At 40.4% G+C, this 26,875-nt stretch overlaps 1 protein-coding gene across 1 annotated transcript in view; it reads left to right on the top strand.

Annotated features, from left to right (window-relative positions):
- Positions 1-26,875, top strand: part of zgc:113337 — a 28,283-nt gene extending 1,408 nt beyond the window's left edge. The window contains exons 2-9 of the mRNA NM_001013319.3: positions 978-1,093; positions 1,196-1,271; positions 1,345-1,665; positions 3,731-4,060; positions 18,946-19,230; positions 22,058-22,159; positions 23,227-23,287; positions 23,903-26,875. Of these exons, the coding sequence (NP_001013337.2) occupies positions 1,202-1,271; positions 1,345-1,665; positions 3,731-4,060; positions 18,946-19,230; positions 22,058-22,159; positions 23,227-23,285 (1,167 nt within the window). The 5' untranslated portion in view covers positions 978-1,093; positions 1,196-1,201 and the 3' untranslated portion in view covers positions 23,286-23,287; positions 23,903-26,875. The remainder of the gene's footprint in view (positions 1-977; positions 1,094-1,195; positions 1,272-1,344; positions 1,666-3,730; positions 4,061-18,945; positions 19,231-22,057; positions 22,160-23,226; positions 23,288-23,902) is intronic.

The raw sequence follows: 26,875 nt of genomic DNA, 5'->3' as shown, positions 1-26,875 counted from the left end.
ATCCCCTAGTATTAAGGGTAGGGTGAGCTCAAGTTTTCACAGATCTGGCACCTCATATATCGCAATGTTTTGTATCATCTAATCGACTCTAAGTCAACTATGTGTGTATATATATTGTGTATATATGTGTGTTTATATATATATATACAGTAGGGAAAATAAGGATTGAACACGTCATTTGTTTTTTTTTTTTTGACATGGAATTGAACCAGATTTAGGTAAAAACCCAAACAATACAAACTTGAAAATATAACATTCTGTACAATATGTTGTGTGTAATAACAATGAAATGACACAAGGAAAGCGTAATGAACTACTGAACCATATTTAATACTTTATGTAAAGGCTTTTTTGGTGATGGCAGCTCAGTCGCCACTCAGATGGAGAATGAAGTATCATGAATTGCTCAAATATAATTTTTTAACAGAGTAAACATCTTGATGGTCAGTGGGTCTTGTCTATCAAATCTGATCTTGAATTTGTATTTTATATTGGATTCAAGTTAGGTGATTGGCTGACCCATTGTACAGCTTAAGGTTTCCTTGACTGTTCTGGATCATTGTCTTGCTGAAATGTCCACCCTGGTTTCATCTGCATCATCCTGCTAATGTAGATGTTGGACTGAAACTGCTAATTTTAATTTACTTTGAGAAAGAGGGTGATGAACTACTAAGTGATTTCAGCTGCTGTCTGGGCTTTCACTGCCTTTTTACACCTTCCTTTCTTCATGTGTTCAATACTTTTTCCCTGTGTCATTTCATTTTATTCATAACTTCATTTGTAAACTAATTAGATTTGTTTTTTTGCATATATGGATTTGTTTAGTTGTTACCAGCATCTAGGGAAAATGTCAAGTCAACGACACCTTTAGAAATGTTTTGTGAGAAAAATGGTGATGTATTCAATACTTATTTTCCTTGCTGTTCCTATTTTCCTGTATTTTCTTTATGTGTCTTCTTTCTATAATATGCTTACAGATGGCAGCCCTTCAGTAAGATGTTGGAAAAGACCCCAACTGATAAAAATCATCACCTTCACATTCATCCCGCATTCAAACTCTCCTGGACTGTTAAATGCCCTCTCAATACAAAGGGTACAGATTATTTCAAAACAGAAAGTATTCCTGATTTCTAACTAAATTTTATTTATTACCTGCTATAGGAGAAAATACATTATGTCCTTCTATTTCCGCTAGGCTAAAATGTTTGTGGTCTCCATGCCAAGATGTCTACAGATTTGTGTGTCTTTGGTAATGGTGTCCCGACTACAAGGTGCGCGGTGTGCAGAAGTCTCATTGTCCTTTAAGTGTTTATCAGACATGGTCTCAGTATTGGTGTGTTTCAGGCAGGGTTTCAGCTCCAGCACGCCTGGAGGCTCTTGTTGAACAGCCCTTCACGCTGAGCTGTACGCTTGTCAAGGCTAGAGGAGAATCAGTGCATCAGATCCGCTGGCTGGATGTGCAGAATCAGACATTAATCTCCTATCAGCCTGGTCAACAAGACAGCGTGAGCGGTCAACAGCATGTGGAGCTCGCTGCTTCTCCAAGAGACGCCAGCGCTATCACTATTAAACGTGTAAGCCATAGGGACGAGGGATGTTACACTTGCATCTTCGATATTCTTCCTAAAGGCTCAAGGGAAGGGCAGACTTGTCTTACAGTTACAGGTAAGTTTTAAAAGATCTTTAAGAAGCAACTACAGTGGAGATTGAAATAAAACATGCTTCAATTTCTTTGAGATCATTGCGTAGTCATATTTAAAGTTATGCAAACAGTAATAATAAAGCTGTTTTATTGCATATTGAAGTTAAAATTATTAGCCCCCATGTTTATTTTTTTTCCCCCAATTTCTGTTTAACAGAGATATTTCTTCAACACATTTCTAAACAAATAGTTTTAATAACTCACTTCTATTAACTGATTTATTTTATCTTTGCTATGATGACAGTAAATAATATTTGACTAGATATTTTTCAAGACACTTCTATACAGCTTAATGTGACATTTAAAGACTTAACTAGGTTAATTAGTTTAACTAGGCAGGTTAGGTTAGGCAAGTTATTGTATAATGATGGTTTGTTCTGTAGTCAATCGAAAATAATGTAGCTTAAAGGGGCTAATAATTTTGACAATAAAAACTGCTTTTATTCTAGCCGAATTCAAAACAAATAAGACTTTCTCCAGAAGAAAAATATGATCAGACATACTGTAAAAATGTCCTTGCTCTGTTAAACATTATTTGGGAAATATTTAAAAAAAGAAAACAAAAAAAATTCAAAGTATGGTTAATAATTCTGACTTCAGCTATATGTTCTCTGTCTAACTGAAAAAAAGACTGAACACAAAGAGTAAAAAGTTAAAAAAGTGAAAGAAAGGTAATGTTTTCTGTAGTTTGGTCTCTTATAAAACTTCATGGCAAAGTGAGTGGAAATGTTAATCAGAAGCTCCTTTAGCACAATTTGCTTCCTTCCCTGCATTCATCTCTCAATCAGCCAGTAATTTTATGCAGGACAATGAGCCCTGCCACACAGAATAACAGATAAAGCAGCTCAATTGTGAATTAATGAAATGGCCAGCCCAAGGTCCTGATCTAAACCTGATTGTAAATATCTGTAAAATCCATGGCAACTAAGTTATAGCTGTGAAACCACTACAGTCATTGAACTGAAGAGAGTGAAGAAAATTAAGATCCCAGCAGAGCAGTATGCTTATCTGTAAATAAAAATAAATAAATAAATAAATCTGTTGTTTTACAGATTTTTTTTTTCCAGCAGCTGGGGTGCCAGAAAAAAAAAAGTTAAATAACCGTCGTTAAACTACAGACATTTACTGTAAAATTACTGATGTTAAATTACTGACATTTCCTTACATTTTTTTTATTTCCGTGAAATTTCTGTAATTTATCGTCTGTTATTTTATGGTAAATTTCTGTTATTTACCGTCTGTTATTTTATGGTAAATTTCTGTAATTTACAGTCTGTTATTTTATGGTAAATTTCTGTTATTTACCGTCTGTTATTTTATGGTAAATTTCTGTAATTTACAGTCTGTTATTTTATGGTAAATATTGTAATTTACCTTTTGTTATTTTATGGTAAAGTTCTGTAATTTATCGTCTGTTATTTTACGAAAAATTTCTGTAATTTACCGTCTGTTATTTTATGTTTTTTTTTTCTGGCACCCCAGCTGCCTGTAAAAACACAAAAATATTAAAATAAAATAAAAGATTTTGTTTACAGTGAAGTTTGTTCCAAACTTTTGCATTGAAGACTATTGGTAAAAGTTCTACAGTGTATTTTACTCCTCTTGCCTCAAGGTGGATTAGCATGATTCTAGACTTGTGTGTTGGTATGCCTGCCTCCTTGTCTGAAACACTGGTTCACACTCCCCTCTGATCAGTTACTATTCATAATGTTATTAACTACAGTATAAGTACTTCCAAACCAATATGAGTGTCTTCCTTCTATTGAAAACTAACAAACAAATAAGATTGTATGAAGAATTTGTGGAAGAGCATGTTGCTGGTCCACCTTGTGGTTTTGGATATTGTGTTGTGGACACTGCAATGTTCATGAAAGTGAGAAACAGCAGAATAATGAATATCAAATATCTCAATATAAATTGAGAATCAAATATGTCAATATTTCATGAATTCACTACCCCTTTACTGTTTCTTAGATGAATGTGAATGTTGCTGTATTGTTACAGTAACTTATTTTCAATGTTTTACAGCAACTGTGATTCCAGAGGGCAATAAGACTGCAGTGGGTGGAAAACAAATCACTCTGGCCTGTCGGTACGGCCTGCCAGAGAAAGTCAAACAGGTTTTGTGGAAGAAGATTGTGACTAAAGCAGAATCCCGTGAAATTGCGTTTTTTGCAAAGCAGAGTGATCCTGTGATAGAAGAAGAGTTTGTGGAGCGTGTGAGTCTGAGTCCTTCCCTGTCTGACACACAGCTCACGCTGTGGCCAGTCCAATCCGAAGATGAGGCCTGCTACACCTGTGAGTTTCACACATACCCGGATGTCATAAAGAGCGCCACCAGCTGCCTTACTGTGTTTGGTAAGTCTCAAAATGTTTGACCACTTTTATTATCAAATATAATCATTAACTGAGTTAAACAACTCACTGGTTTATATGACCCATTCAAAGTAAGTCTCCAGTGAACAACTCATTGATTCAAATGATTTGTTCAGAGTGAGTTTCCAGTAAACAACTCACTAATTAGAATGATCTGTTCAGAGTAAGTATCTGGTAAACAACTCACTGATTCAAATGATCTGTTCAAATGCACGTACCTTCGATCATTCGATTTTGACAGAGAGATTGAATCGGCTTCATAGGTCCACTCCAGCACCCCAGCACCTGTATGTTCCAGGATACAATGTGATTGTAACATCCAAACAGTGTAGTTCCCAAATGCTCAAGGGTTTAGGGCATTCTATTTTAACCCTTTCAGATGTTATGCCAGTAGTTGGCACTTGTGTGAGGTAATCAAAGACAAACATCCGAGGGAATGAGATGGAGGGAGGTTAGCGAAGGCATACAACATTGCACTGGAATGCAGCCTTAAATTGCATCAAACAATGTCACACTGTACACTATGCACTCATGCACTATGTACTTATGCACTTACACACTAAGGGCTCTATTTTGATGGTTCATGTGCAAAACGGAAAGCGCAAGGCGCAAACGCATTCAGGGCGTGTCAGAATTCATATTTGCTAATTAAGGACGGGAAAATCCGCTTTGCGTTGTGGCGTATGATCTAAAAGGGTTGAGTTAATTTTCTTAATGAGTTATAGGTGTGTTTTGAGAATAAACCAATCAGCCTCTCATCTCCCATTCGCTTTAAGAGCCAGCTGCGTCGCACCATAAGCGCATTTGCTATTTACATGACGTAAAGTAAGTGGAAGTGGAAAAACTGAGTATTTCACAAGCAAACAGTAAAAAGTTAACAGTTTTTTTAAACAGAAGACAGTTAAACAGAGCATCTACCATGCAAGAATGAGAGATAAATTATCTACTTTCACTTTCGCTCTCGTGGATAGGGAAACCTTTACGCACAGACATCAATTACCCTGTAAATAATTAATTTCGTTTGTGCAAATATTTGTTTCAAAACTATTTCTAAATTCAGTTCTAATTTCCAGCAAACTAATAAATGAACAATAATAACGAAGTGTGTTTAAAAACGTTCGAGGTTACTAAAGTAACCCTTCGTTCCCCGAGGAGGGGAACGGAAGCACTATAAGTGGATTTGATTTGTAAAATCCACGCATAGGGAGGTTCGGTTCAGAAGCTACTCGTCTGAAAGAGTATTGAACGGGCCAATTAAGAATGAATTGGCAGCGCAAGCCTGCGCAGGTGAGCGGCATAAGCAATCAACTGAGTATATAAGCTCACCTGGCGCCAGCAGACGCTATCCTTTTTAAGCTGAAGAGACTTTCAACAGCTAAGGGACAGTCATTATGGCGACGGAGTATAGTGCTTCCGTTCCCCTCCTCGGGGAACGAAGGGTTACTTTAGTAACCTCGAACGTTCCCCTTCGGGGGGAACTTCAGCACTATAAGTGGATTTGATTTGTAAAATCCACGCATTGGGAGCCCATTGAAAGCGCCATAATGACTGCACCTTACCAACACCCCCGATGAGGAGATAGTCAAGCAAGCGTGACGCACCCGCATCATGGGGGGCGCGGTCCTCCAACGTGTCCCTGGCCCTAATTTATCCTACTTCAACAGAAGTTTTACGGATTTAGATATATTCTTTGGGAAGTCGTGAGCATCTAGATAATTCTAGGAATACACAACAGTACGTTGGGAAGCGTGCAATCCCGATAGGGAGGACGCTGCGGAGGCCATCCGTTACCCAAGGGGGGATAGATGGCAGAATTTACATATGGACTAGCCCTAAAAAGGGGGAGTACGCATAGCAAAAGAGTGGTTAGCGGGGAGGGAAGACACGAGTCCGCCCAGGGGGGGGACTTAACCGTGGCGGAATAAGCATATGGGATCGCCTAGTGGGGATCACGCATAGCAGGCACCTTTACCCAAAACGCGGGCTGACCAGCGGGCAGACCTACAACGTAGTGGGCCAGCAAGTGACTCCTCCGCTGAGTCAGTGCTGGGGGCCACGGAGGAATCTGCAGGGCTCACCTGACGGGGAACTTTACTGACAGATAAAAAGGCGCACGTATCTCCGTGTTAGGGAAAATGGCGCAGCAAGCGTGTTTCAACACCCTACCGAATTGTTTCCTCAATCACCAAGGGTTACCTAATACCCTTGAGGAAACCGGCTCCACTCGCAGATTGTAAAACCTTGCAAATGTGTTGGGTGTCACCCAGCCCGCAGCTCTACAGAAGTCTGTTAGAGGGGCGCCGCGTGCGCGCGCTCGAGAGGATGCGAAACTCCGAGTGGAGTGCGCACGCGCTCTCGGGGGACGCGGCTTATCTCGGCTCTGATAGTGAAAGAAAGGCATCCACAATCTAGTGGGAACTTATTTCGGTACGGCACTTCCCTGCTGCCGACCGTTATAACAGACGAAGAGCTGCTCAGATGATCTAAACTCTGAGTGCGGTCCGGATAATACGCAAAACGCGAACTGGACAATAAAGAAGGGCTGGGTCTGCCTCCTCCGAGGGCAGCGCTTGCAGGCTCACTACCTCGTATTAAAACGGAGTGGTAGGAACCTTGGGCACATATCGCGGGCGGGGTCTCAGGACGTGAGAGAAGCCAGCCCAATTACAGGCACGAGTCACTGACCGAAAAATGCCTCCGGGTCCCCGACCCTCTAATCGATATCAACGCGACCAGCAGAGCTGTCTTCAGGGACAGAAAGATACTGAGTCGAGGATCGAAGGGATCTGACGCGGCTTGTGTAGCGAGGGCGAGATCCTAAGAGGGCATGAGAGGGGGCGGGATGGATTAATTCGCTTAACGCCCCTGAGGAACCGGATGATGAGGTTATGCGTTCCCACGGTGCTGCCAGCCACCGCGTTATGAGAGCGGAGATGGCAGCCACGTAACCTTGAGTGTGGAGGGCGACAGCCTGCTCTCCAGCTTCTCTCGGCGTAAAGAAAGCACAACGCTGATCTGGCAAATTACGGGGGTCTTCTCAGCGAGAGACACACCATTCAGTGAATAGACTCCACGTCAGGGCATAGGCGCGCTCGGGGAGGGGGCACTAGCCCGAGTGACGGTATTAGCCACCGCAATCGGAGGTTACCTAAGTCTTCCTCGCGTCTAAAATCTCTTCAAAGATCGGCGAGGGTGCCAGGTGGTGCCCTGTCCCTGAGAGAGTAGGTGCTCTCTCGAAGGGACTGCCAGGGGAGGGCTATCGCGAGGGAGAGCTCTGACATCCAGGTCCGGTTGAGCCAGAGGGGCGCAACCAGCAACCTGTTCCTCGTCCTCTTCCTGACCTTGCACAGTAACTGCGCGAGCAGGCTCACTGGGGGAAACGCGTATTTGCGCGTGCCCCGAGGCCAGCTGTAAGCCAGTGCATCCGTGCCGAGAGCACTCGGTCAGGGAAAGAACAACTAGCAATGAGCGATCTCGGGGGAAGCAACAGATCGATCTGGGCTTCCCCGAATCGCGCCCATATCAGCTGAACAGACTCGGGGTGGAGTCTCCATTCTCCAGGACGCAAGGCTGCCGTGAGAGCGCATCGGCTGCACGGTTGAGCTTGCCTTAATATGAATGGTGTGCAGCGATTTCAGCCGCGGATGACTCCAGAGGAGCAGACGGCGGGCGAGCTGAGACATGCGGCGAGAGCGCATACCCTCTATACGGCTGATATACGCCACCGCCGCCGTACTGTCCGTCCTGACCAGCACGTGTTGCCGCTCCAGCACCGGAAAAAAACGGTGGAGAGCGAGGAACAGCTCCAGGCGATATGCCAATGCAACTGGGTACCTTTCCACAGGTCCGCAGCCGCATGCCCGCAACGCACAGCCCCCCAGCCCGTGTTGGAAGTGTCTGCTGAAACGACAACAAGACTGGACGCCTGTTCTAGAGACACCCAGGCCTGTAGGAACGAGGGGTCGCTCCAAGGGCTGAGGGCGCGGCGACACAGCGCAGTAACAGAGACTCGGTGTGCGCGCGCGTGCCATGCGCGTCTGGGGACTCGATCGTGAAGCCAGTGCTGAAGTGGTCTCATATAGAATAATCCGAGCGGCATGAAGCGGCTGCGGATGCCATATGCCCCAGGAGCCTCTGAAATAGTTTCAGTGGGACCACTATTTTACTGTCGAGCTCTCTCAGACAGTACAGCATCAGCTGAGCGCGCTCTCCGTAGAGGCGCGCTGCCATGGTGACCGAGTCCAGCTCCAGCCCGAGAGAAGAGATCCTCTGCACGGGGGCGAGTTTGCTCTTTTCTCGGTTGACCTGAAACCCCCACAGGTGGAAGTGCCAGAGCACTGTGTCTCTGTGCATAATCAACTGCTCCGAGAGAGGGCAAAAATCAGCCAGTCGTAAAGAAATTGAGTATGCAGATGCCCGCGAGCCGAAGGGGCGCTGAGGCACCCTCCGCGGGCTTGGTGAGGACCCGCGGAGACAGAGAGAGCCCGAAGGGGAGGGCTTTGTATTGCCAAGCTCGACCTTCAAACGCAAACCGCAGAACTGTCGGTGGCGAGGAAGAGTGGAGACATGGAAATACGCGTCCATCAGGTCTAATGCTGCAGACCAACCCAGAGGACGAACGCACCGGAGGATGCGCTTCTGCGTGAGCATTCTGAACGGCAGCTTGTGCAGGCAGCGGTTCAAAACGCGCAGATCTAGGATTGGCCGTGACCCACCGCTCTTTTTGGGCACGATGAAGCGTGGGCTGTAAAACCCACTCTCCATCTCGGCTGGAGGGAGCGGCTCGATTGCATCCTTCGCCAGGAGGACAGCAATCTCCTCTCGCAAGACAGGGGCGGACAGGGGGCTGACCCTGGTGAATACACACCCGTGACTTGGGGGGCCGTTTCGCGAACTGAATCGCATAGCCGAGTCTGATTGTGCGTATGAGCCACCGCGAAGAGCTGGCCCGCGCTAACCAGGCAGGCAGAGCTCTCGCTAATGGACTCATCGCTACAATCGCTGACGTACCAGCAGTGGGGCAGCGCGGAGTGGGTGTGCTGATCCGGGAAGCTCGCGGGTCCCACGGAAAAGCTGGAGGTGAGATATTTGCTCTCACTCCAAACCCGAGCTCCGGAGGGGAGGCTCGAGGGGTGGGAGAAAGGAGACCGTCCTCCCAGCGCTCGTGAGCCACTGGCGAAACGCACCGAATCTGCAAGCTAGAAAGCATAGCGTCCCAGACTGGCAGATTTCGGGCTGTCACATCTGGGGAAGTGAAAAGTGCCCTTTCATAATGTTTTCATGGCAGTAAAAAGTGCCGTTGGAAATGGGGCCCCGCCCTCCAGCGGGGAAAGAGCAAGTTCCCTCTTCTCCAGATGGCCTGTCCCAGGGGCGCTTCGCGGTCCGTTGCCGGACTTAGCGGCGTTCTGGGCAGGGGGGGCTGCCTGCTTCCGAGGTGCCCGACGCGCTCGCTTCGCCTGAGGCGTGTGCGGGGGCGGAGCAGCTCTCGTAGGCGGGCGCCTTCGGCGAGGAGCAGGTATGAATGGCACGGCGGGCGGAGCGGGCTACGGACCGCCGATAAGACATCACCCACCAACTGCTCTCTCACCGCCTTGAATTCCTGGGTGAATTCACAGACAGTGTCGCCGAACCTGGCTGGGGATATGGGGAAGTCAAGAAAGCGGACTTTGTCGACTTTGCGCATATCAGCCAGGGGTGGCGCTCCTGGACCACTAATGTGGACATCGTCCTCCCCAACGCACACGCAGCGGACTCAGTAGTCCGAAGAGCTAAGTCGGCGGCGGTGCGAAGCTCGTAAGCCTGGGTTGGACCCACCCTCGTGCAGCTCGGCCAGCGCCTGCGCTTGGTAGCGCTGGTAGGTGGCTATCGCATGCAAGGCGGAAGCAGCCTGGCCCGCAGCTATGTAAGCTCTAGCTCCGAGGGAGGTAGATAACTTACAGGCTTTGGATGGGAGACGAGGCGAACCCGCCAAGAAGAGGCGCCGCGCGGATTTACCGCCATCGCGCACTCAACCTGAGGAATCGCCACATACCCCCTGGCTGTTTCACCGTCAAGAGTGGTTAGGGTGGAGGAACACGCAGCACGAGCAGAAAAAAGTGCTTTACAAGACCGCGTGAGCCTACTGTGCACCTCCGGGAAGAAGGGAACGCCCCTCTAGTCGGTCCGGCCGCGGAGCTGGGGGATAAACCATCTCCAACCCACGGCCGAAGCAGCCCGGGAAAGCACGGCTAACATGTCCGTTTCAGGATCCGTAGTGACAGCGCTCACCAGCCCGAAGGGGGCGAGCGGGTCTGGATCATCATCGGACAATGAAAGCCCACCCTCCGATGCCGCGGTGGACATCTGGTCTCCGGTGTCATCGGGCGTAAGGGCTACCATCTGTTAGACGGATCGCTTCCCCCGCCCGAAGCTTGGATGGAGCGCTTAGAGGAGCGGGAGGTCCGCGGGCCCGTGGGCGACGGATTATCTCTCGCTGAAACCCTCAGATCTGCCCGAGTGCCCGCTGCAGAGCAGGGGACAACTGGGGTGGTTCACCCTTTTGCAAAGGCTAACCGCGATCTTGCGCAACAGTCATGGCATCGCAATGACGACATGAACTGCCCGCGAGCAGCGCATTAACATGCTGGACCCCCAGACATGTAACGCAGTGCCCGCGCCCATCATCCGAGGACAGGAAACCACCGCATCCAGAAACGCACAGTCGGAGCGCCGTCCTGATAAGGACGTGCTGCACGACTGTGTTGCTCTTTCTGTGAAGTTTGCAACTTTATACGCACCGCTCTGGAGGACCGGACCCAAAGAACGCCAGGCAAGGGAGAAACCCAGCTCGACCGTCTGCCACTGCGTGTACACACTCTGGACCGGGAGAATGCTCTCGTTCGCTCAGAATCGCTGGTCACAGCAGGAGGAACCCTCATCGACTCGATCAGAAAGTCTCTGAAGCGAAAAGGATAGCGTCTGCTGGCGCCAGGTGAGCTTATATACTCAGTTGATTGCTTATGCCGCTCACCTGCGCAGGCTTGCGCTGCCAATTCATTCTTAATTGGCCCGTTCAATACTCTTTCAGACGAGTAGCTTCTGAACCGAACCTCCCTATGCGTGGATTTTACAAATCAAATCCACTTATAGTGCTGAAGTTCCCCCCGAAGGGGAACCAGAGTTATATCCTAAAACACATGCTGTCCCCCATATGGTCTAAAACCTGCAGGTGGGCAAATCTAAGCCTGTTTTTAATAAAACAAATATAAATATGGATATAATAAATAATACTGCTAATAATAATAACATTGTACAAAAGCAAATTGTTATGAATGAACTGAAAAAGCCTCCCGAGATGAAGAAGGCATAAAAGCAGTGGTTTTTCATATTTATAAAGGCTAGAAAATAATGTTTTGTAATATTTTAATCCTTTATATTTATATCCTATATCTATTCTTATTATATCCTATATATATATATATATAAAAATTAATATATCTTTATATATAAAAAAATCATATATATCTTTAATATTTAAATTTTTTCATATGTAAATATATTTGCATATTGCTCTACATCTTGTGTGTAGGCTATTAAGCAGTGTGTAAGCGAAGTGCAACTCTGCGCTGGAGTTTAGACCGGGTTTGTTTTGGTCTAATGAAAAATCTATTATAGTTTCTCAAAATAGCAACACGCCAGCAGTACACGCCTCAGAACGCCTTCCTTTTTAGACCAGATCGCCTATGGGCGCACATATGAGTGCAAATGCATTTGCTATTTGAACACATGGTGCAAAACGACACTTGCGTCAAGCTGAAACTAGCAAATAACATTTGCGCCGCGCCTTGCGCTGCATTGCGCCGGGTGTATGATAGGGCCCTAAGCAGAATAGTATATGTATGTAGTGTCGTCCCAAATGGAACACTAATGTTTTTTTACTAAGCGGACATTCAACCCATTTCCCAGATGACTTTTGATGGTGGCCAAATTAGTAAAAATAAATGAACAAAGTACCAAATAATACAGTTTTTAGTGTAAACGCACTACTTACACTATTAATACTACAAAATGGCATAGAATAGTGCATAAGTATACGATTTTGGATGCACCTTTAGATTATAATGATCCGTTCAGAGTGAGTAGAAAATTCACCTATTCAAATTATCTATTCAGAGTGATCCATTCAAAGTGAGTCTAGAGTAAAAAACTTACTCATTCAAGTGATCCATTTAGAGTGAGTCTATGGAAAACAACTCACTCGTTCAAGTGATTTATTTAGAGTGAGTCTACAGTAAACAACTTGCTAATTCAAGTGATTCATTTAGAGTGAGTCTACAGTAAACAACTCACTGATTCAAGTGATTCATTTAAAGTGAGTCTACAGCACACAACTCACTGATTCAAGTGATTCATTTAAAGTGAATCTACAGTAAATACCTTGCTGACTCAAGTGATCCATTTAGAGTGAGTCTACAGTAAACAACTCGCTCATTTAAGTAATTAATTTACAGTGAGTCTACAGTAAACAACTCACTGATTCAAGTGATTCATTTAGAGTGAGTCTACAGTAAACAACTCACTCATTCAAGTGATTAATGTAAAGTGAGTCTACAGTAAACAACTTGCTGATTTGAGTGATCTAGACTGAGTCTACAGTTAAAGATTCATTGGATTTACAAACTGCTGTGAATGAGGTTCAGTACACATGTCCCATGTTTTTACTTGAACTGTACTGAATTATCTTTGTGATTATTAGAATATAACAAGTTTTGGTACTTTCCTGCAAAATAAACATTCACAGTAAATACTTTTACTTTTCAGCAAATTCAAATAATATTGAAAATGAGGACTTCTTACTTCTACTGGAGTAATATTTTATTAGGGTATCTGTACTTTTACTCAAGTGTCTGACTTATATAATTAGTCCACTGCCAGTATTTGATTCTTGGACTCGGAATTGAGTGAAAATGTAGTTCAAATCCATTTAAGTGTATGGATCTGCTAGAGCTGTAGCGCAGAGAGAGCAGGACGAAGCTAAATACACACAGAACTGGAGAAATGAGGACAACAGACCGAGAAGGAGAGAGGGACGTGAAAGAAATTGATTGTAGGAGGGTGAGGCTGTGAGATCTATGATTTATTCAGACTGTGGCCAAAGTGAATGACTGTGTCACTGTTCCACTAACACAGGGCTTCTCTCTATGTGCTGCTGTCATTCCCCTGCCCTGTCTCGCTCAGATTGATGTGCACTTCTGCTCTGTGTGCTGCTGTGTTTGTTCAAATCTACAAGATTCAGCAGCTAATAGTTACTGAAATAGAAAGTTCTGTCTTTTACTCAACTTCATGTTGTTTCTAACCTGTGTATATTTATTGCTCCAGGAACATAAAAGAAGACTTTCTGAAGCATGTTTTGTTCGTACAATGAAAGTTGTTGAGGATCAAAAATAACTTCCGTATATACATTGACTTTCATTGCATATCAAATACATTTTGACATTTGAAGATAATATTATTAGCCCTTATTAGATTATTGTTATATATTTCCCAAGTTTAGTTTGATGGAGCAAGACAATTTGTGAATATTTTCTTACTTTTTTCTTCTGGAAAGTCTGAAGGATTTAAGTTTGGCTGGACAAGAAAAAAGTACAAACCAAGGTCAATATTGTTAGCCCAGTTGACCATGTCACTGATCATATTGAAATGATCAGTGCATACTTTCATCATGGCAAAGACAAAATAAACTAGTTATTAAAACTACTGTGTTTAAAAATGTGTTAAATTTATATTTTTTTCTGTTGAACATCATTTAGCAAATCTAAAAAAAAATCATAATTGATCGTAGCCAATAATTAGCCATAACTGGCTAATAATTTTGACTTTATCTGAATGTTTTTAAAAGAAATGTCAGGTTCAAAATATACAATAAAGCGTAAGTAAATCCTACATTATATATATATATATATATATTGGGATTTGGTTGGTTAGTGTGGCTTTGTTTGGCCTTGCTGATAAATGCTGTTAAGGCAGTAAGCTTGTCTTTTAACTTTCATGCTGATGTTGTTTTGATTTGTTTAAACCAGTGGTTTGACCCTACAAACATTTGCCACACAATTATAAACAAGAATTCCTTTTCATTTGAGAGAAAACAAAATGGTGAAAATGTATATAATAATATACCCAATATTTATATATAAATATACCAAATTAATGGTTTATAGATTGTCCTTAGATTGTGTGTGTGTGTGTGTGTGTGTGTGTGTGTGTGTGTGTGTGTGTGTGTGTGTGTGTGTGTGTGTGTGTGTGTGTGTGTGTGTGTGTGTGTGTGTGTGTGTGTGTGTGTGTGTGTGTGTGTCTGTATGTATGTATGCATGTATGTATATATATATATATATTATTTTTTATTTTATTTTATTTTTTATCAAATTCATCTCATACAATTCTGGTATTGTTAATTTAGGGTCATTATTTTGTAAGAATGTGAATTGCTTATTCACTGTAGGAATGACAAGCGTAATCCTCTTTTTTTGCCAGTGTTGTGGTCTGAATGGGCATCTCTGTAGCTTTGAACTTCTGACGAAACTATGTGGGCTGTAAACACTCAGAAATGGCATGCAGATCTGTTAGTTCACAAAGCCAACTCTTACTTTCCAAGCCAACACAAATGCTGATCATTCAGTGGAGTTAATGCATGATTATATCTTGGGATTTGGTTGGTTAGTGTGGCTTTGTTTGGCCTTGCTGATAAATGCTGTTAAGCCAGTAAGCTTGTCTTTTAGCTTTTATGCTGATGTTGCTTTGATTTGTCTAAACCAGTGATTTGACCCTAAAAACATTGGCCACACAATTATAAACAAGAATTCCTTTTTATTTGAGAGAAAACAAAATGATGAAAATGTATATAATAATGTACCCAATATTTATATATAAATATACCAAAATAATGGTTTATAGATTGTCATTGTTACAAAAAAAAAAGTTTTTTTTCAACTCATTCAATGTTATGAAAGTAAACTGAATCAATAATATGTCTACATCAACCAGAATTTGCTGAGATTTTATTTTAGTATGCTGAGTTACTTCCAACCATAACTGAGTATTATGTAGAGGAGGAGCTTTCTCTTTTAGCATAATTACCTTGTAGCAAATAAACGGTAAGGGGGCATGGTTCAACGATGACCAGATGTGGAAGCAAATAGCTTGATTGTAGATTACCAAAACAAGCTTTTTTTAAAGTTGATTAAGTTGCATGGATTGTTTAACTTAAAAAATAATGTGCACTAGCAAAATAATCATTGTAAATGTTGATGTCACATGGATTTTAAAGGGGACCTATTATGCCCCTTTTTACAAGAGGTAAAATAAGTCTCTGATGTTCTTAGAGTGTGTATGTGACATTTCAACTCAAAATGCCCAATAAATAATGTCTTATAACTTGGAATTTTGAAGCTGTCCCTTTTAGGTTTTAATCCTAATTTTGGGGTCTGCCGCTTTAAATTTAAATGAGATTATGCTCCCAGCCCTCTTTTCAAAAGAAGGTGGAGCTGCAAATGTCTATTGCTGAGTCCCAATTTACATACTATCCATCCTAAATAGGATTGGAGAATATATGTTAAAAAAATTATGCCAAATGTTCTCAGATGGTCTACTGTTTCTGGTAGAAATTCAAAGTATAGAAAAATCTATACTCTACAATTTATTTGTTTTTAACAAGACTGACGTCCTACGCTAATAAGCAGACTTTCCCCCTCTATTAGCATGGCGTTTTCAATAGCATGAGGGCCCAATGCCAATCCTATTTTTGTACCCCTTCCCCATTCTCCTTGGCCCTTAAAACATGTGTGCTTCAAAATTTACCCCTTAAGCCTGGTTTATAGACTTGGTCTGCGTCAAGTGATCGGCGTGACCCACGGTGCATGCAACCCACGTAGCTGTGCATTCATACTTCTGTGTGGATTCTGTTGCTCTGCATTAACACTTCCGAAACACTAGTTGGCAGTAAGGTGTTTATGTTCCTCTGTGTCGAGTTTCTTCGCTGGTGTTTTGTTTTTTCTGAACGCTTCCTTAATGTACAAGTGGTTTAAACTTGCTCATTTTGAGGCAAGAACCAGCGGACGTGCAACAACTTTAACCTTGAGGTAAACACAAAACAGAACTTTCCATCCGGAGCTCCTTCATGGGACTCCAAACATGTAAACAATCAGTCCACCGGGCTCGCGCGGCTCTTGGTCCTGCCTACATTCGTCAGCCAAGCCGACCAATCACCACATGTAGTTACATTTTTGGAATAAAAAGCGACGTTGACGACCACGGCAAGTGCTTTGTGTCCACACATAGGCCGCACCGAAGCATACGTGTGCGCTTGACGCAAAAGTATAAATCAGCCTTAAGAAATAAGACACCCCTACAATGCCTGCACATGTCATTATATGTCATCGTGAGCTCTTTCTTCATGTAAGATCAGACGATGACGACTGCTGTAGTTATTTCAGTTGTGTTATTTTTTGGTATTAATCTTTAGGAAATCACTGAAGTTATTTATCATGTTATCATAATGATAATGTGGCAATGAGATCATAACTACTGTATACTGCACATTTACACTGTGGCCATATTAATCTATGCAAACACACAAAAACAACAGTAACATTATAGCAGAAACTGTAAAATGGTCGTTCCCAGCCACTAGACTTTTCTGCTAGGGTATTCAAGTGTCATCGAGAATGTTGTTGGACTGCTATATGAGAGGAACATGAACGCAGTTATGAATATATTAAAACACGTGCTTGTTTGTTGTAAAAATTTGTAATAATGACAAAATTACTCTTTTGTGGATCTCCTTATTCCGGGTGTAGCTATCCTGCCGTTGTGGCTGGTGTATTCTGGGAAAATTTCTTACCCCTTGGTTTCAAATGTGGTCCTAAAAAATCTCCATTTGAAAGGCTATAAAGCCTTTCCCTTAGCCCTATGCCTTCAAGCTAAAGGGAACTGGGACAGGGCTAAACGGCAGAATTGGGATTGGGCCTAAGTTTGAGGTGTCGTGAATTTTTTTTTTAATAATTCAAAAAGTTAATTATTCTGCTTATACTAAAGTTATCATGCTTAAAGATGCTGTTCAAATGTTGTATACGCTTATTTCACGCGGCTGCCATTTTAAAGAACCAAAGCGAGGCTGCGTTGGGAAGGAACCCAGAAGTATCGGACCAGCACTGTAAACATTGCAGTAACATGCTGTGTACTACAAACCTCCAGCTGTTGCCGAGATTTCAAAATGCAGAAATAGTGTAAACATCACTTTAATATGATTCAGTAAGTTTATTTTAAACAATAAAAGCAATTTAGCATCAAACAAAATCACAATCTCAGTGATGTGCTTGTGTCCTCATAGGCTTCAGTTCATGGCACTAGTTAAACACCGTGAGGACGCTTTCCTGCTTCAGCCTATGTAACCCGGTGAATGATAAAACACTGCAGTCCTCTGCAGCACACCCTCATGTTGTCTGTAATAGTGTTGTCCTGGTACTGAAGTTTTAAACCCGGCTATTTCCCGATAACATGGAAGCGCTGCTGAGCGCGGATGACTTGACTGATCTTCACGGCTTCGCGCTTCAGTCTCCGTGTATCTGTGTTTGGTTAGTGCTCAGTTTACTGCTCTTCACCCAGTGCAAACACAGATACACGGACTGGAGCATGAAGCAGCCATCAAGATCGGTCGAGTCATCAAGCAGATCGCTCGTCTGTGTTTGTGCTTAGTATACAGCGGTGGGTGAACTAATGACCTTCTCGGCCAATCACAAGCATTTCTGTTGAACACGTGAACACAATGGCAAATCAGCGCTGTTTTAAGAAAGCCATTAACATTGCCTTAAATGTTAGCGCGAGATTGCCGGTTTTTCATTTAATTCAGTATCGTGACAAGTCTAATATAGTGAAAGAATCAGTTTATTAACTCGAGTTTGATAAATGGCATCTAAAACGTGTGTTTGGGAAAGAAAACGTCAGCTAACTAGTGCCATTTCCCTTAACTTGGCTGAAAATGAGCTCTGATATCCCTTTTTACATTCACCATTCATTCAGAACGGACCTTCGGGTCACCCGGAAGGCGGAGAAATTATACATTTGTGTCACTTTATCTTCGCTGATAAGATATACAGCCATACAATCCTATGTGACTCCCAATGATACTTCCGGGTTTCTTCCCACCGCAGCCTCGATTTCGCTTTTGAAAATGGCAGCCGCGTGAAATCAGTCTATTTCAAGAAATTGGTCAGGTTTATGGCCTTAAAGTCCTCCTGTGTGCAGAGTTAGTTTCTTACAAACCTCATATGTGATATGTAATTGTACTGCAGTCAAAACCTGCCTGGAACTACTTCATGCTGCCTTTTGAGCATTGGGAAGATTTGAGTGATGTCTATGCTGATAGTCATTCACATGCATTGGGGCATTTTTCCTAAACACAATAGTTTTAATAACTTATTTCTAATAACTGACTTATTTTATCTTTGCCATGATGACAGTACATAATACTTTACTAGATATTTTTCAAGACACTTGAATTGAGCTTAAAATGCTATTTAAAGACTTAAATTAAAGATTAATTAGGCAAGTTAGGATGATTAGGCAAGTCATTGTATAACGAAGGTTTGTTCTGTAGACTTTCGAAAGCAAATATTGCTTAAGGGAGCTAATAATATTAAAATTAATATTAGAAACATATAAAACTGCTTTTATTCTAACTGAAATGAAACATATACTGTAAGACTTACTCCAGAAGAAAAGGTGTTGGCAAAAATACTGTGAAAAATTACTTGCTCTGTTCACATCATTTGGAAAAATATGTGAAAACTCACTTAAAAACTCACAATTTTGACTTCTTATTTCCACATTTTCAGTCCTGCCTAAACCTCAAGTAAGCTACAAGACCACATCGCCAGGAGTGATCGAGGCGAACTGTACAGCTGTGGCCCGACCAAAGGCTGAAATAGTGTGGAATGTGGAGGGGAATGACAGAACCATCGGTCCACCTGTGACCATCGATGTCCAGCAGAGTGACGGGACGACTCTGGTCATCAGCACCTTGACCATCCAGGCCGGACTCCTGAAGGACGTCTCCGTCAAATGTCTGGTTCATCATAAAGGACTGGAGACGGCCATTGCTGTTTCCATGAACACTAAAAGTGAGTGGAATCTGTTTTAAACTATATATTGATTTGGTAAGACACTTTTTTTGTTAGAAAGTATGTGTAGTAGGGTATTTGTCATAAATGTTGATGTCACCTCAAGTCATGAAAGAAAAGTATGAAGACGTACTTTTATCATAATTGAACTAATAAACTTTATTTGATTAATATTTGTTAGTTAAGCATAAATCAGACAAACAAGTAATGTAATAATATCAATACATCCAATGTGTATTAAATTAATTCATCTAATTTGTGCAGCATTGCGCTCCTGCGTTTTAAGTAAACTAATTCCATAGAATTTAAGATGGATCTGTCTTTTTTCTACAGCTACAGTAGATATGTTTATACCATATTCATCTGATTAAATCTAATAGTATTCCATTTTAACTAATTTAGATTGATTCTAAGGAATCTGACAACATACAATTCACAAAGCTGACAAGTTAAATAAAATCAAAAGATTCCAAACAGTTAATAATAAGCTTCATTGTGATTTTTTTTATTTTTTATGTTATGTTATAGGCCATCAGTGTGTGACTGAGAGTAAATAAGGAGTCCTAGAACATGACTTTTTTATTACTTTTTTAAAACTTAGTCTATATAAAGATAAATAATAAAGGTCTAATTAAGATTTAATCAGTTTTTGTTGGGACAACATGAGGGATTTGTGTGAAACCCAACCATTTTTTTTGTGCATAGATGTAGTTACATAATGGTATTGGTCACACTTTACAATAAGGTTCATTAGTTAATGTTAAGTAATGCATTTACTAACATAAACAAACAATGAACAATACATTTACTACAGTATTTATGTTAATAAACGGTAGTTAATGAAAATACAGTAGTTCATTGTTAGTTCATATTGCATTAACTCATGGTGCATTAACTAATGTTAACAAGCATGGACTTGAATGTTAATAATGCATTAGTAAATGTTCAATTATGATGAATAAATGCTGTACATGTGTTGTTAATGATTAGTTCATGTTAGTAAATGCATTAACTAATAAACCTTATTGTAAAGTGTTACCATGGCATTTCCATGGGCTTTACTGCTGCTTTTTCCATCTCCATTTGTCTGTTAACATCTGATTTCCAGAAACATTAACACTAGAAATCACTAAAACTAGTATTCGCTGACAACATAAATGGTTTTCGCACAGTATGAACATTATTTGACATGCATGAAACAACCTTTTGTATGCATGAAATAGAATGAAACAACATTTTTATTTGTTATATTATATCAAGATAATAATAACAGTGTATACAAAGCTCTTTTTTATTGTACAAGAGAAACTGAATTACTATTGTTTAGCACATTCCAAACAGCTTTATAGATTTTATGTTGGTATATGTTGCATAAATTGTGTATAACAAAACATTGATTGAGCTCAGAGAATTTGTTGTAATGTAAAAAATCTGCTTTAGATATCAAATGTAAAAACCTGGTAAGTTGTAAAAATGTCTTGATCTGAAATAGTTGTCTACCAGTGGACAGAAATACTCAGGGAAACAAACCTTTAAAGCCAAGAAAACACTTCTGTAGTTTATACAAAGGGTGGAACGGGAACAGATCTTAATCACAAAAGGCTGCAGTGTTGTCCTGAGACTGTCATAACTTGCAGTCTTGTTATATCAGACTGGTTATATTCCTTGGGTTATTTTTTAAGCCCCTGTATATAATGTAGAGTTAGTTAAACACAAGTGCTGTTTAATTTGACTTCTGGATTTATCTCTGTTTTAAACTTTTTTTCAGCAACTGGATGCTTTTGGCCCTCTGGAATTTTAAAAAGTAAAACTTATTGTTGGAAGATGATTATTGTTTAAACACTCTCTTCACACGCTAGAATTGTTTATCTACAAAAGAAATGTCCATCTGTGGACTTATCCACATGAACATTTCAACAGTTTGGACATTTATTCTTTCTTCCTGTTTACTCTAATAGTCTGCAGTAGCGAAAACAAGAGACTCATTAGAAGCAGATGGCAATCTCTGGTTTTAAGACTTCAGGATAAATCCCATCTCACACTCAATACACCACAATTATTATAGTATAAATACAGCACAACATACAAAAGAGAGATCGACTTATAAAGTCACTTACCAGTTTATTAATGATTTGATCAGCTGTAGTTTAAATTAATGCTGTATTTTTGGTCTCAGTATGACAAGCTAATGGCTACTGACGTGCTGTCTCTTATAAATTATAAATATTTAAAAATAGACACTATCTATATAAATAAACTGCATAGTTACAATCTAAACAACTACATTCTCACATAAAAACGCCTCAAAAGTACATTATGTTGCCCAAAAGCAGCAATATTTGTAAAACTGTAGAGCAGGGGAGGCCAACCCTGTTCCTGGAGAGCCACCTTGCTGCAGATTTCAGTTGCAACCCATATCAAACACACCTGCCTGTAATTATCACGTGGTGTTCAGGTCCTAATTAATTGGTTCAGGTGTGTTTGATATGGGTAGCAACTGAAATCTGCAGGAAAATGGCTCTCCAGGGACAGGGTTGGCCACTCTGTAGAGTGTCCTCTGCTTGTTGCTGTATGTGGGCGGAGTAATACACAAAGGTGAAGGGTGAAGAGGCTGGACGAGTGCTGCTACTGACGGAATATTGCACGGCTATCAGCCAATCAGATTCAACAACCAGACAAAACTGTGGTATAAATGGGATATAAATGTCCCTGAAATATCCAGTAACAGGTTATTGTGCCATTCCTGAAGTGAAATAATAACAAAAAGATTACTGAGAAAAAATCTCTAGTATCAATAAATGATTGTCTTTCACTGTTTTTTTTTCAGTTGGCACAGCTCTTGCCATCCTGATCTCTGTGACTACAGTTGCTTTTCTACTGGTCCTCTGCCTGTGTTTCTGTTTGTGGAAGTGTGTCCTGCGCAAGGATGGTCAGTATTTATGCCAGCACAATCTTATCTTGAAGTCAAACAAAATAACCAAGTTGTAAGATATCATCCCATATAACTGCTTATCTAGAACAGGCTGATATGATTGTTCCTGAAAATAGTTTGAAACAACAAATAATTCTCAGTTTTGTTAATGAAATAACATCACAGAAATAGCCTGCAATAAAAAACATAAAAAAACATGTTTTGACATTTAGATTTTTTATTTTATTTTACCAAACTGGTGTGCTTCTAGAGTTTTTAAGCTCCAAAATGTGTGCATATATTTGAATGAACACCAAAGTTATTTCATGATTTAATACACACACACACACACACACACACACACACACACACACACACACACACACACACACACACACACACACACACACACACACACACACACATATATATATATATATATATAAATCATGATATATATCATGGTCGTTGCCATTTAAAAAAAAAATGTTTGTCTGTAACAGAGTCTGGTTTTTGCTATATAGTTTTCTGTTTTATGACTTTCTTGATCCTTTAAAACACAATAGCCTCTTTCACTGCTTCATTATTTTTTAAACTGTAATATTTAAACGTTCAATTGTAATTTAATTTACATCATTAATGAGTGGATCAGATTTATTATATTATGGGTGTGTTTGAGTGTGCACCGTTAGCAATTTTTGCAAACTACACTGTATTTAACTATAATATGAACTGTATTTTTCTGTAGAAAAGTTACAGTATGTTATTGTATTTTAAAGTTGCATTGTGAAAATGACTGCATATTTTACAGTAAAGACATGCATACAATTCTGTTAAAACATGTACAGCAAGATAAATAGTGCTGTTAATATAAATACAGTGTTTTGCTGCAATTGATTTACAGTAAGTTACTGGCAAACTGCTTCCAGTAAGTTTCTGTAGATTCTACATGAAATTGTTTACAGTGTGTGTAAAAAAAACAATAATGCTTGAAATAACAGATTGAACTGAATTAATGTGTAAATTATTGATCTGTATCACAATATGGCTCCTCATGCTTTTATACTTCTGTTCTACATGCGCAGAGCCTGAAGAGCATCAGCTACCGAGAAGAAGCCGAGAAAACAGAGAAGCAGACAGCTGAATGTAGGTGTTTCTTAGAATGCACAGCAGAAAGTGCAAAACATCTTCCTGTGACCTATTTCTGCTTCATTGTCAGGGGCTATAGTGTTAAACGTAGACAATTATTGATTGACCCAGTCAGACGTTGATCCTACTAGCTGATCAGTCAGAACCTAATAACATAGTCAGCTTACTACTGTTTATCAGATTTAAAGAGATACATCACCCAAAAAAGAAAATTCTTTCATCATTTACTCATCCTCCACTTGTTCCAAACCTGTTTGATTCTTTCTTTTGTTGAACACAAACGATATACTTAAAAATGCTGGATAAAACAGACATTAGGTGCATCCCAAATTGAACACTTGTATCCTACTCCACATCAATTTGTAGTATAATTAATATAATTAGCGCATTGAAAATGAAAATTCTAAAAAAATAAGTGCACTTTAAATATTTGCACGATGCACTTATTCAAGCGATAAACAGAAGACATAAAAGAAAGCAACAAAATCAGGTTTGGATTAAGTGGAGGACGAGTAAAGGATGGGAGAAGTACCATTTTTGTGTGAAAAATCCCTTTAACATACAGTATATATGAAATACCTACTTGCTACAGTTACATATGTGTTTCCACAGAATCGTTCTGATTGTGGCAGACTAAAGCTGCAGTTTTCTTTACAATACGAATTTGCTGAGACACCCGTGAAGATGAAAATCTCTTGTCATCAAGTTCCCTACATTTCCTGCCAAAGAAAACCAGTGACACATCTCTACACGAGGAAAGATGACACATTTCCAACAATTTGTGAATCTATCACTAATATAAAGTTTGCAGGACAGAGGCCAATTTAATTACCATTAATTTGTTTTAATATTGGCATCTATAACTTGTAACTAGCTATTCACTCATAGAAAAAGTAAGAACATTTCAGATATAATTATTGTAAGTAATTACAATGCTACCACAAATTCCAGTGACTTTTGTAAATAGTATGGTTTTGTTGTATCTTTCCTGATGCTAATGTTATGATCAAATAGATTCATTCATAGTTTCTTGTAATAATGATTTCACTCTAGCCTTTTAGTTTTAATGTTGAAATTCAGACTGCTGATGAAAGGATGTATGTCCTATAAGGTAGGCATGTTGTAATGGTACAAAAAAAAAGCTGACGTTTTTGATCATTCTGTCCTTTTAGTTTGCATTTTGTGTCAACTTTTCCTTTTTTAGGCTTGTTTAAAGAAGGGGTCACCAACCCTGTTCCTGGAGAGCTACCTTCCTGCAGAATTCAGTCCCAACCCTGATCAAGCACACCTGAACCAATTAATAGTACTTAAAGCAGCACTTGATAATTACAAACAGGTGTGTTTGGTCAGGGTTGCAACTGAAATGTGCAGGAAGGAGCTCTCCAGGAACAGGGTTGGTGACCCCTGGTTTAAAGGGTCACGAAACACATTTTTTAAGCTGTTGACAGTCATATATGTGTCCCACACTGCTAAAAACACTATTATAACACATATATTTCACTAAAAACTGAAAATTTGTTGTTTTTGCGAGCAAATTCGGTTTGAAATAAATTTTTGAAGCTGCGTCTTGGCCATGAGATCTTAGCATGTATTCCAGCATGTAGACTGAACGTCTGTACCTGGGAGTACCTTATTACGTCTCTGAGTGTGCTGCATTATTCATGAGTATGGCTTGGTTCAAACCAATCAGTGCGCTCTATTGTGTATGCGGTGCAGCTTCATTAATATGCATGCTAGCTTCGAAGACTGTTCGTACCTGAAACAGCTTTCAGACGGCAGAGAGACGACATGTTGTGTTGCCAAAAGACGTAGGAAAAAAATAAGAATTGTTTGGAGATATGGGTCGTCAGTGTTGCTTTTATAATGTGCTGCAACAAAGGTTTTGTTTTTTATTTTCTTGCTATAAGAGCGCAGTTGGACTCATGTGTGGATCAGTGCACACGACACGCGGCAGAAATACAGTTGTACGGAACATTTTTTACTCTTTTTGAGGGTAAAAAAGAGCTTTTTGCATCTGGAAATTGTGAAATCCGGATTTGCAGCTCGTCTCCTTTTTAAAAAGATGCGGCTCTAGTTGGTGTTGATTGTTCTGTCTCTACAGATTTGGTAAGTGTGTGTGCTATCAGCGCCCTTTTCTTTGTTCATTCAGATGGCAAAGTTATAGTTTGTATTGTTAGCAGTACTCTTTCAGTGTTTACAGACAAACAGATTTCCAAAATGATTTCCAAGTTACTTAGTTTACGTTAATATCACTACAATATTATGGACTGAAAGATCTGCTGTAAATGCTGCTCTCCGAGTGTAAACATGTAAACACTGCAAGCAAACTATTACTGACCGTCGTGTTTAGTTTTTGATGCATTTTGTGATAGGATAGTCTACACACACACACACACGGCTTTCTGGCCTACCGAGAAATGTGTTTTTTTTCTTATATACGTGCTGAATCAAACATTCCACCGCCATTAAACACAGTCACTGTCTTTCTCCCCTGCGTGCGTGTTTGTTTTGCCTCAAAATCAGCTCGTGACCAAATGGAAACTCCCACTTTTATTCAAATCCTTCCCCTTTTCCCTCCCTCGACACTCCCACCTAAACAGAGTTAGACACACCCACTTTCTTGTCTTTTTCCTAACTAGAAGTGTGAAAACAGCCTGCTGAAACGGGGGTTTCGTGGCCCCTTAAATGTCTTTGGTCAATATGTCATTGATATTGTTTTCAAACTTAGTTATTTCTTAGCTGATCTGTTGTTGAAGCTTTAAATGGCACTGGTCACTCATAAAATGAGCCACACTAACACACTAGTCACACCAGAGCTTCTTTTAGGCCAATCAGACCTGCAAAATGTGACAACACCCTGTCATTCATCAGCTATTGGGCTTAAGCTACATTGAAAATGAAGAGAATAAAGAAAGAACATTTTCTAAAATTACCATTTTTCTCAGTCTTCTGTTTATGTTCAGGAATTTCACTTTAAAGACAAAGAAATTAACCTATTAATAATCAAAAAAGTTAATCACTGAAGAAAAATGCTCATTTTAGAAAGAGATTTTCAGATTGCATTTAGAGGTTTTTGCAACTGAACTCTTTAAATGTACTTTGATAACACTGAGAGGTCATGACCAGCTTCTCAAAGCGTTCACTACAGCAGTGAAAATGCATTATCTGCAGTCTGATTTGGGATGAAATGGATTGCAAATATTGTAGATCTGCTGACTTTATAACCAGAAAATCAGACATGCATATGTACATGTGCAAGCCTTATAATGATAACAACTAATAAAAGGAGATTGTTGTCTTATGCATGATAAATGACTTTTCATATTCCTCGGTTTATGAGAATATTCGCCACACTTAAAGTTTATAAATTTACTCTGAATTTTGTTAGTTCTTAGAGGAATACAGTACTATTTTTCCTAGTGTAATATATAGTTATTGTATGTGTTGTGTGCTTCAAGCTTAAAAATGTGAATGCTATTGACTTGTTTTGTTTTGGTAATACATTTCTATAATTTTACATGAAAAGTCTGGGTTTATTTAATATATTATGATACTTTGTTCTATTAAATTACAGTATGCATTATA

Source organism: Danio rerio, chromosome 9 (assembly GCF_049306965.1).
Source record: "Danio rerio strain Tuebingen ecotype United States chromosome 9, GRCz12tu, whole genome shotgun sequence".
Classification (NCBI taxonomy): domain Eukaryota; kingdom Metazoa; phylum Chordata; class Actinopteri; order Cypriniformes; family Danionidae; genus Danio; species Danio rerio.
The sequence above is the reverse complement of the archived record's forward strand: the minus strand, read 5'-3'. Positions and strand labels throughout refer to the sequence as shown.